This window comes from Carcharodon carcharias, chromosome 16, assembly GCF_017639515.1.
Source record: "Carcharodon carcharias isolate sCarCar2 chromosome 16, sCarCar2.pri, whole genome shotgun sequence".
Lineage (NCBI taxonomy): Eukaryota > Metazoa > Chordata > Chondrichthyes > Lamniformes > Lamnidae > Carcharodon > Carcharodon carcharias.
The window spans coordinates 44,599,039-44,610,912 of NC_054482.1; the positions used below are offsets into that span (position 1 = coordinate 44,599,039).

Consider the following 11,874-nt stretch of genomic DNA (forward strand, 5'->3'; position numbering starts at 1 on the left):
AAAAAAAAGGGATGAGGTCCTGAAAGCAGAATATAGGGAGCTAGGAAATAAATTAAAAAGCAGGACCTCAAAGGCAGTAATCTCAGGATTACTCCCAGTGCCAGGAATACAATAGACCAGATGAATGCGTAGCTGGAGAGATGGTGTAGAAGGGAGGGATTTAAATTCCTGAGGCATTAGAATTGATTCTAGGGAAGATGGGACCTGTACAAGCTGGATGGGTTGCACCCCAGCAGGACCAGGACCAGGACCAATTTTCTCATAGGGGTCTTTTCTAGTACTGTGAGGGAGCGCTTAAACTGGACTCGCAGGGGAATGGGAACCTGAGCGGGGAGACACAAGAGAGCAAAACATAGATAAGAATGAAAGACAAGTAGAAAGCAAAAGTGGAAGACAGAGGAAACAAGCGCTAGCAGCAATAGGGCCATAGTACAAAAAAAATGTGTAAAAATGTTACAAAGACAAGTCGAAAGGCACTGTATCTGAATGCATGGAGCATTCGCAATAAGGTAGACAAATTAACAGTGCAAGTAGATGTAAACAGGTATGGTATGATTGCAATTACAGAGACAAGGCTGCAGGGTGACCAAGGCTGGGAACAGAATATCCAAGGGTATTCAATATTTAGGATGGTTAGGCAAAAAGGAAAAGGAGGTGCTATGGTGGTGTTAATCAAGGAAGAAATCGGTAGTGACAGAAGATATTCGCTCAGAAAATCTAGATGTAGAATCAGTCTGGGTGGAGCTAAGAAGCAACAAGGGGCAGAAAACATCACTGGGAGTTGTCTATAGGTCTCCACGCAGTAGTAATAAGGTAGGGGATGGCATTAAACAGGAAATTACAGATGCATGTAATAAGGGTGTTACAGTAATCATGGGAGACTTTAATCTATATAGAATGGGCAAATCAAATTAGCAATAATACTGTGGCAGATAAATTCCTGGAGGATGTATGAGATGGTTTTTTTTTTTAGACCAGTATGTTGAGGAACTGACTAGGGAACAGGCTATCCTAGATTTGGTATTGTGCAATGAGAAGAGGTTAATAATCTTGTTATGCAGGGTCCTTCAGGGAATAGTGACCGTAACATGATAGAATTCTTTATTAGGATGGAAAGCGAAGTAGTCCAATCTGAAACTAGGGTCCTAAATCTTAACAAAGGAAACTACGAAGGTATGAGGTGTGAGTTGGCTAAGATAGATTGGGGAACTTCATTAAAATGGTGGATAGACAATGGCTAATATTTAAGGAACGAATGTATGCATTGCAACAGTTATACATTCCATTTGGCACAAAAACACAACAGGAAAAGCAACCCAACCATGGCTAACAAAAGAAGTTAAGGATAGTATCAGATCCAAAGAGGAGTCATATAAAGTTGCTAGAAAAAGTAGCAAACCTGAGGATTGGAAGCAGTTTAGAATTCAGTAAAGAAGGACCAAGAGATTGATTAAGAGGGAAAAAATAGAGTATGAGAGTAAACTTGCAAGGAATATAAAAGCAGACTGTAAAAACTTCTATAGGTATGTAAAAAGAAAAAGATTAGTGAAGACAAATGTAGGTCCCTTATGGTCCAAAACAGGAGAATTTATAATAGAGACAAAGAAATGGAGAGCAATCATGCAACTACTTTAGGTCTGTCTTCATGGAGGAAGACACAAATAACTTCCCAGAAAAGCTAGGGAACCAAAAGTCTAGTGCGAAGGAGGAATTGAAGTAAATTGGTATTACTAAAACAGAAGTGCTGGAGAAATTAATGGAACAAAGCCGATAAATCCCTAAGGCCTGATAATCTACATCCTAGAGTACGAAACGAAGTGGCCATGGAAACAGTGGATGTGTTGGTTGTTATCTTCCGAGGTTCTGGAACAGTCCCAGCAGATTGGAGGAATGTAACCCAACTATTTAAAAAAAAGAGGGAGGGAGGAAACAGCGAATTGCAGACTAGTTAGCCTAACATCAGTAGTAGGGAAAATGCTAGAATCTATTATAAAGGATGTGATAACAGGACACTAAGAAAATATCAACAGGAATAGACAAAGTCAACATGGATTTATGAAAGGGAAATCATGTTTGACAAACCTACTGGAGTTTTTTGAGGATGTAACTGGCAGAATAGATAAGGGAGAATCAGTGGATGTGGTGTATTTGGATCTTCAGAAAGCTTTTGATAAAGTCCCACAAGAGGTTAGTGTGTAAGATTAAAGCACATGTGATTGGGGGTAATATATTGGCATGGTTTTAGAAATGATTAGCAGACAGGAAACGGAGATTAAGAATAAACGGGTCTTTTTTGGAGTGGCAGGTGGTGACTTGTGGAGTACCACAGTGATCAGTGGTTGGGCCCCAGCTATTCACATATATATCAACGATTTGGATGGTGGAACCAAATGTTCCCAAGTTTGCTCATGGCATGAAACTTGATGGGAATGTGAATGGTGAGGAAGGTGTTAGGAGGCTTCAAGGTGGTTTAGACATGTTAAGTGAGTGGGCAAATAATGGCAGATGCAGTAAAATGTAAAGTTATCCACTTTGGTAGGAAGAACAGAATGGCAGAGTATGATTTAAATGGTGATAGATTGAGAAATGTTGATGCAGAAAGGGACCTGGGTGTCCTTGTACACCAATCACTGAAAGCAAGCCCAAAAAGAAAAATACCTGGAAAAACTCAGCAGGTCTGACAACATCTGTGGAGAAGGATACAGTTGACGTTTCGAGTCCGCATGACCCTTCATCAGAACTTACCAGAATTTTTAGTTCTGATGAAGGGTCATACGGACTCGAAATGTCCACTGTATCCCTCTCTGCAGATGCTGTCAGACCTGCTGAGTTTTTCCAGGTATTTTTCTTTTTGTTCTAGATTTCCAGCATCCGCAGTATTTTGCTTTTACTGAAAGCAAGCATGCAGGTGCAACAAGCAGTTAAGAAGGCAAATAGCATGTTGGCCTTCGTTGTGAGAGGACTTGAATACAGGAGCAAGGATGTCCTACTGCAGCTGTACAGGGCCCTGGTGAGACAACACCTGAGTATTGTGTGCAGTTTTGGTCTCCTTACCTAAGAAAGGATATACTTGCCATAGAGGGAGTGCAGCGAAGGTTCACCAGACTGATTGCTGGGATAACGAGATTGTTGAATGAAGAGAGATTGGGCCAACTGGGCCTGTATTCATTGGAATTTAGAAGAATGAGAGAGGATCTCAGATGAAAAGTATAAAATTCTGACAGGGATGGACAGACTGGATGCAGGAATGATGTTTCCTCTGATTGGGCGGGTCCAGAACAGAGGATCACAGTCTCAGGATATGGAGTAGAGGAGAAACATCTTCACTCAGAGGCAGGTGAACCTGTGGAATTCTCTACCACAGAAGGTTGTGGAGGCCATGTCGCTGAATATATTTAAGAAGGAAATAGATTTTTGGACTCTAAAGGCATCAAGGGTTAGGGGAGAGAGTGGGAGTATGAGATAGAGGATCAGCTACTATCATATTGAATGGTGGAGCAGGCTCGAAGGGCAGAATGACCTACTCCTATCTCCTGTTTCTCTGTTATTATTAAAACGATCAATCTCCTGCAAACAGTTGTTCACCAGCTATTTTATGTTCTACCTATGAAATAGAAGATGCTTAGAGCAAAGGTTGTGAAAGGGCTTTGTATTACTTAAAAATAAAAGAATAGTCCACTTATCCAACAATAGATTTAATATCCATTGCACTCTACATAGTTTGGCTGAAGCTAAGCAGCTAAAGGTTCTTGACGTTGACCTTACTGCACATGTTGTCAGGAAGAGATATGATGTTTAAAACCTGGTCTAACAGAGTTCCTTATAAAGGATTGATCTAAAGTTCCTTTTAAGCAGTACTGATGCAGTAACATATCTATTATACTGCTGTTTGGGTGCCTTCAATTTTTTATTCATTTATTGGATTCGGTGTCGGTGCAGACTCAATGAGCTGAAGGGCCTCTTCTGTACTCTGTGATTCTGTGATATGAGCATCATTAGCAAGGCCAGTTTTTGTTGCCCTTCCCTAGTGGAGGAGCTGCACTCATCCAGGCAAGCATTTCATCACACTCCTGACTTGTGCCTTCTAGATGGTGGACCGGTTTAGGGGAGTCTGGAGGTGAGAGAATTCCCAGTTTCTGACCTGCCCTTGTAGCCACAGTATTTATGTCCCTGGTCTAATTAAGTCGCTGATCAGTGGTAACTCTGCCAGAATGTTGATGGAGGGATTTTGATGATGGTAATGCTGTTGGATGTCAGTGGGAGATGGTTTGATTCTCTCTTGTTGGAGATCATCAGTGCCTGGCACTTGTGGCATGACTGTTTCTTGCCACTTAACAGCTCAAGCCTGAATGTTCTTTGCATTTAGAACCAAATTCCAGTATACTGCAAATCACTTGCCTGTGTAAATTTATATTTGTTGATTTAATATATAGTAAGCTTTAGATCTGCATAGCATTAAACCTTATAAATACTAGGGGCTAGAAATTGGTGTGCAGTTTTTGAGTGCAAAGTCGTGATCTGCCCACGCTGGTCTGAACAAGGTGGGCAGCATGTAAAATTGGTGCACCCATCTTGTTTCCATGATTGTAGCGTGGCCTTCAGCAGAACCCACGTTACATTCCTAGCTGTTGTATTGCCAGCTGCCTCTGCACACCACAGGGGACTGACAAGTGTTGCGGGCAAACCACATGGTCACATGCTTTTTAAAAGTGCAGTGCCTATCAAACAGAAACTGAGAGTGAAAGTTGCTGGATAATCACTTTGAAATAGACAGAAAGGAGCAATAGCACTGCGCCAGGGAGAGGGCTCCCTGCTTTAGTGACATTCCTCTGGGGACTGTGGTGGAGGCCAGGAGAGATTCCATATTGTGCTGGGGACAGGAAGCCTTTGAGGCAGACCCTGAGAAGGAAATGGTAATAAGTGACAAGGGAGGTTAATGCCCAGAGTGTAACCCCCAGGACATGGAGGTAGCATAATGACCTCACTCAGGTGGTCAAGGTGACTGAATCCGTTTCCACATCTCAGACCCACCTGTCACACAGCTGAACATGCCACTACCCATCACTCACTCAGAAATATTCCATGACATTTAGGAATCACTCCTAACATCCTTATACCATACCTCACCCACACTTACCTACTATTCATACCAGCTGCACATACCCTCTCCATATCTTCACAAACCTACAATCATTCAGCTATGGCAGGCACATCACCAAAGCACAGTGACACACAGTCGCTGACACTCTGTCCTCTCTCTTGCAGAAGTAAGTGGTTAACAAGAAGAGGAAAAGCTGGAGAACCGGCAAGGCCAGCATCCCTTTTGTACCCTCGAGGTCATGGTGCAATGAATAACGGGATAGGAACCAAAGATCCAGTGGCACCCGGTGCTGCCAGAGCCATCCTAGAAGTAGTAACCCTTGTGGTTTCTGTATTGCTACCCATTGACGTGGGAGGCCCATAGAGCCATGCACGGGCAGTCGGTGGTGCCCCTGGGGGAGACGGTGACATATGACGGTGATAATGTCACTGGAATAATAATGCAGAGGCCAGGCTACTGCTCTGGGGATATGAATTCAAATCCCACCATGGCAGCTGATGAAATTTAAATTCAATTAATAAATATGGAATTAAAAGCTAGTCTCAAGGTGACCATGAAACCTTTGTCAATTGCCTTAAAAACCCGTTTGGTTCACTAATGTCCTTTAGGGAAGGAAATCTGCCGTTCTTACCTGGTCTGCCCTGGATGTGACTCCAGATCCACAGCAATGTGGATGACCCTGAAATGTCCTTTTCAATGGCCTAACAAACCACTCAGTTGTATCAAGGTGCTAGAAAGTCAATAAAAAGGATTGAAACCAGATGGACCACCCGGCATCAACCTAGGCACTGGAGATGACAATGGCGCACACAGCCCTGTCGGTCCTGCAAAGTTACCAACATCTGGGGATTTGTGCCAAAATTAGGACAGCTGTCCCACAGACTAGTCAAGCAACAGCCTGAAATAATCACACTCAGAATCATACTTACAATGTCCCAGACACCACCATCAGCATTGCTGCGTATGTCCTGTCCCTCCGACAGGACAGACACACCAGAGGCGCGGCACAGTGGTATGCAGTTGGGAGGGACTTACCGTGGGAGTCCTTAACATCAACTCTACGCCTCATGAAGTCTCATGACATCAGGTCAAACATGGGTAAGGGAACCTCCTGCTGGTTATCACCTACCGACCCCCCTTGGCTGATGAATCTGTACTCTTCTGTGTTGAATGCCAGTTGGAGGAAGCACTGAGGGTGCCAAGGGCACAGAACGTACTCTGGGGGACTTAAATGTCCCTCTTCAAAGGGGACAGGGTAGCATCACTGCTGACTGAGCTGGCTTTGTCGTAAAGGACAAAGCTGCTCGATTGGGTGTTCGGGAGGTGGCGAAGAAACCAAAAGAGGGAAAATGCTGTTTGACCTCATCCTCACCAATCTACCGGTTGCAGATGCATCTGCCCATGACAGTATTGGTAGGAGTGATCATTGCACAGTCAATGTGGGGACATATTGAGGATGCTCTCTGTGGTGTTGTGTGGGACGACCACCATGCTAAATGGGATAGATTTCAAACAGATCTAGCATTTCAAAACTGGCATCCATGAGGCACTGTGGGCCATCAGCAGCAGCAGAATTGTATACAATCACAATCTGTAACCTCATGGCCTGGCATATCCCCCATTCTACCATTACCATCCAGCTGGGGAGGGTCAACCCTGGTTCAATGAAGAGTGCAGAAGGACATGCCAGGAGCAGCACCAGACATATTGAAAAGTGAGATGACAACCTGGTGAAGTTATAACAGGACTACTTGCATACCAAACAGCTTAAGCAGCAAGCTATAGACGGAGCTAAGTGATCCCACAACCAACAGATCAGATCTAAGCTCTGCAATCCTGTCACATCCAGTTGTGAATGGTGGTGGACAATTAAACAAGTCACTGGAGGAGGAAGCTCCACAAATAGCCTCATCCTCAATGATGGGGAGCCCAGCCCATCAGTGTAAAAGACTAGGCTGAAACATTTGCAGCCAACTTCAACCAGAAGTGCTGAGTAGATGATCCACCTCGGCCTCCTCCAGAGGTCCCCAGCGTCACAGATGCCATCCTTCAGCGAATTTGATTCACTCCATATGATATCAAGAAATGGATGAAGACACTTGATACTGCAAAGGCTATGGGCCCTCACAACAGTCCAGCAATGGTACTGAATACTTATGCTCCAGAACTAGCTGTGCCCCTAGCCAAGCTGTTCCAGTACAGCGACAACATTGACACCTACTCGACAATGTGGAAAATTGCTCAGGTATGTCCTGTCCACAAAAGGCAAGACAAATCCAACCCGGCCGGTTTTCACTCCATCCCTCTACTCTCCATTATCAGTAAAGTGATGGAAAGTACCGTTGACAGTGCTACTAAGCAACACTTACTCAGCAATATTCAGCTCACTGATGCACAGTTTGGTTTCTGCCAAGGCCATTCAGCACCTGACCTCATTACAGCTTTAATCCAAACATGGACAAAAGAGCTGAAGTGAACGTGAGTGCCCTTGACATCAAGACAGCACTTGATTGAGTGTGGCAACGAGAAGCCCTAGCAAAACTGAAGTCAGTGGGGAACAGTGGGAAACTCTCCACTGCTTAGCGTCACACCTAGTACAAAGGAAGATGTTGTGGTTGTTGGAGGTCAATCATTTCATTCCTGGGACATCACCGCAGGAGTTCCTCAGGGTAGTGTCCTAGCCCAACCATCTTCAGCTGTTTCATCAATGACCTTTCCTCCATCAGGTCAGAAGTGGGGATGTTCGCTGATGATTGCACAATGTTCTGTACCATTCGCAACTCCTCAAATACTGAAGCAGTCGGTGTCCATATGCAGCAAGACCTGGACAATATTCAGGCTTAGGCTGATAAGTGGCAAGTAACATTCACACAACAGAAATGCCAAGCAATGACCATCTCCAACAAGAGAGAATCTTGACATTTAATGGAATTACCATCGCTGAATCCCTACTATCAACGTCTGGGGGTTACCATTGACCAGAAACACAACTGGACCAGCCATATAAATGCTGAGGCTACAAGAGCAGGTCAGAGGCTGTGAATTCTGTGGCAAGTAATTCACCTCCTGACTCCACAAAGCCTTTCCACCACCTACAAGGCACAAGTCAGGACTATGATGGAATACTATCCATTTGCTTGGATGAGTGCAGTTCCCACAACACTCAAGAAGCTCGACACCATACAGGACTAAGCAGTCCACTTGATTGGCACCCCATCCACAACCTTAGGCATTCACTCCCTCCACACCGATGCACAGTGGCAGCAGTGTGTACCATCTACAAGATGCACTGCAGCAACTCATCAAGGCTCCTTCGATAGCACCTTCCAAGCCCACCTTTTGAAGGACAAGGGCAATGGATGCATGGGAACACCACCACCTGCAAGTTCTCCTCCAGTAGCACATCATTCTGACTTGGAACTATATCACCATTTCTTCACTGTCGCTGGGTCAAAATCCTGGAACTCCCTTCCAATCAGCACTGTGGATGGTGTTCCTACAGCAGATGGACTGCAGCTGTTCAAGAGACAGCTAACCACCACTGTCTCAAGGGCAATTAGGGATGGCCAATAAATGCTAGCCTAGCCAGTAACACCCACATGATGTGGACAAATAAAAAAGAAAGCTTGCTATCCTGGCGAGTCCATGTTTCCCCCTTATATGCAGTGTACCTCCTTGGTACATTTATAAATGGTGAACTGCAAGATGTTACTGATGTCACCTGCTCCTATCTAGCAGGCATAGAATGTGGCAACCACTGTCCTCGTCCTGCTTTGAGGCTTCAATTCGGTGTGAAGGAGGTAGCACATCTCCATGCGAGCTCATTGATGAAGCATAGCTTCTTCAGGCGCTGCTGCAGACTCATCGCTAAGTAGATGTGGCATGCGCAGAACATGTTTTGAGTGTAGTGCTTTCAATGGAGAGCCCTCCTCCTTCCTCTTCACAGAATTTCCCTTCCCTGCCTGTTCCTCTCCATGTCCTGGTTGCATTTTTCTTTCCTGAGTTAGTTTGGCATTGAATTTTTTTTTTAGCTTTTCACTGCCTTGATTGATTCACCTTTCAGTGCCCTGATTGACCATTTGGTCAGAACACTCTGGATAATCAAGGAGTCCTGGGGACGCACTCAGTTTGACAAGCTTCTGTGCACGCGAGTAGCAGATTGGAGTTAATAAGAAATCACTCGCTTTACCAAGCTGCATGAGCTCACAAAATCAGCTTGGAAAAAAAAATCACTCAAGGGGAAGGTGACATTGAACATGAAATGTTTATAAAATAATCAGGGGTAATGGTGCTGGTGATTTTTGGAGGACACTCCTTTGTGGCACTTTTTTTACTGTAACAAAAAATTTGCTTGATTGGCTGTTCTTGGGTGGCATTTTGCTCATGATGGAAGTAATTCTAAGATGCTTGTTAACATTGTGGAGCTACTTTTAACACCGTTACAAAAATTTCCACCACACAAGACTCCTACGGATTAGGGTGGGGTGGGGGAGGTGGATTCTTGCAATGGTGTCAAAAACACCTCAACTGCAACTTGTTGGATAGCCCTTTAAGTAGGCTCAGAACAGAACACAGCTTACTACTTAATGCTTGTTTCAGGAATGATGATTAATGAAGATGCTGTCTTTACATGCATTGTGCAAATCTAGAATCCTGGCATTGCATCAGCCCATTCGATTAACTTATGTGTCATTTTTCTATGAACTAGACAAAATATATAAATACAATGTCATTTTTGAGCTGCCTCCTTTGATTAGTTTGATATCATCTACAAATTAGATCCAATATACATTGACGATTTGAACTCAGAAACCCGTTGTACATATGGAAATACAAATGAGGAGCAGGAGTAGACCATTCAGCCCCTCGAGCTTGCTCTGCCAATGTAAATTGTGGACCCTATCTGACACTTTTCCCAACCCACCATTACTCTAACAAGTTTGTGTCTCTCTCCCCATTTCAGCCAATTCTCTATTCTGCCTCAAAAAATTATCACAACCCCCTAATAATTTGATGTTAGATAATAGCCTGGAAATCTAGGTACAATGCATCATGGGCCTTACATTAGCTCACTTGGAAGGAGGTTGTTGATGAACTTCAGTGAGCCAAATTATTTGTTTTCCTCACCCTTTACTTTCCAATTTTTTACTGCACACGGTCAACCAAACTTACACTATCTTTATATTGTAGGTACTATACGGTTTAAGGCAGTGCAGGTCAGCATAATTAAATTATACATGCATTACTTTTAATGTTAAGCTCTCTACGTAGGAACATAAGAGTAGGAGTAGGCCATTCAGCACATTGAGCATGCTCCACCATGGCTGATCATTCACTTCAATGCCTTTTTCCCACACCACCCCCATATCCCTTTATGTTGGTATTTAGAAACCTGTCAATCTCTGCTTTAAACATAAAGAGAAACCAGGGAAAACATCTTTCTTGCATTTACCCTGTCCATCCTTTTAAGTATTTTAAAGGTTTCAATGCAATCACTCCTCATTCTTTAAAACCCTGGAGAATTCAGGCCCAGTTTCCCCAACCTCTCTTCATAGGACAGTCCTGCCATCCTGCTCTCACAATGGGATTATCAGATGTACTAGTGCTTCTCTGCTGTATATTACAATCAATTAGCTGGCTGCCTAAATATTTTTGAATTCAGTCTATGCATTCAAACTTAGAGATGTGGAGATTACAGTACAGGTGACTATAAAACTAAAATGTTACAGAGCCTTTTTTTGTCCATGCATAAAATAAAGGACCCTGTTGACAGTGCAGCTAAGAGATTTCAAACGTTTTTTTTAGGATCTCTTGGCAGTTTGACTTAAGGTAGACTGCGAAGTCTTTCCAAAGAAAATAAATTGATTTTGTTTTCTTTGGGTTGAAAAGTATTAGAGTGGAAAGTGCAAATATCAAAACATGGATTTTGTTGAATTGGATGAAATTATATCAATATTGCTGTTAAAACAAGACTTATAAAATGTAATTTTCACCATATACAACATGTCAGCAAGATGTTAGTTTCTAGTAAGTTGTGTTTTCTTTTGAATATGAATCTGTTTCTTTCCTTTACAGGAAGAGGCTTACGGTCGGTTACAGCCAGTTGGCTGAGTTAACCTACAGCTTGGAGCAATGCAATGCAGCACTGTGTCTCGAGGCCAGAAACAGAGGCTTAGTTTAACACTGCTCAATCATATAGTAAAATTTCTCCACAAACTGGATTTAGTTAATTATGTTTTACTAATGTTCATCTCTTGTTGTGAGAATGATAAAATTCTCTGTATCAGAGGTAAAAGTGTAAAAGGTTTTGTGCAGGTGCTATTTAAATAAAGAAAACAAATTATATACTGTTTAATACCATGCAAGAAATTTATTACAGGAACACTAGATGTAATGTTTCAGCTCTTAAATCCTGTATGGAGTGTAAACTTTTTTTTTTGAGCATTCATTCTGAATTGGTTTAGGACCTGAAAGCATTTACAACACTATATAGTCCTCCTCATTTCTAGTTATACTTAGAAAACAAATCTGAGTACGTTGAATCACTAACGAAATTTCCCAGGAATTTGTGTTTACTTAGTAAAGCTTTCCAGCCATAGGTTTTTTTTTCCAACAGCATACAGATTATTCAAAAAAAAAGTCATTGCAAGTTCAGCCATATTTTTAATTCATTATCCTACATTTTAAATTTTTCCAGTTTAAGATACGTGTATTGCTGAAAAAAGAGACATGTTGAAGCTTTTTGCCTTATATTCATCAAGACATTTTGTAAG

General features: G+C 42.7%; 1 protein-coding gene across 4 annotated transcripts in view; it reads left to right on the forward strand.

The window, feature by feature from the left end:
* swt1 (SWT1 RNA endoribonuclease homolog) overlaps positions 1-11,456 on the forward strand; it is a 158,464-nt gene extending 147,008 nt beyond the window's left edge. For all 4 annotated transcript variants that reach the window (XM_041208723.1, XM_041208722.1, XM_041208725.1 and 1 more), the window contains one exon: positions 11,177-11,456. In XM_041208723.1, the coding sequence (XP_041064657.1) occupies positions 11,177-11,282 (106 nt within the window). In that variant the 3' untranslated portion in view covers positions 11,283-11,456. The remainder of the gene's footprint in view (positions 1-11,176) is intronic.
* The last annotated feature ends 418 nt before the right edge of the window (positions 11,457-11,874 follow it).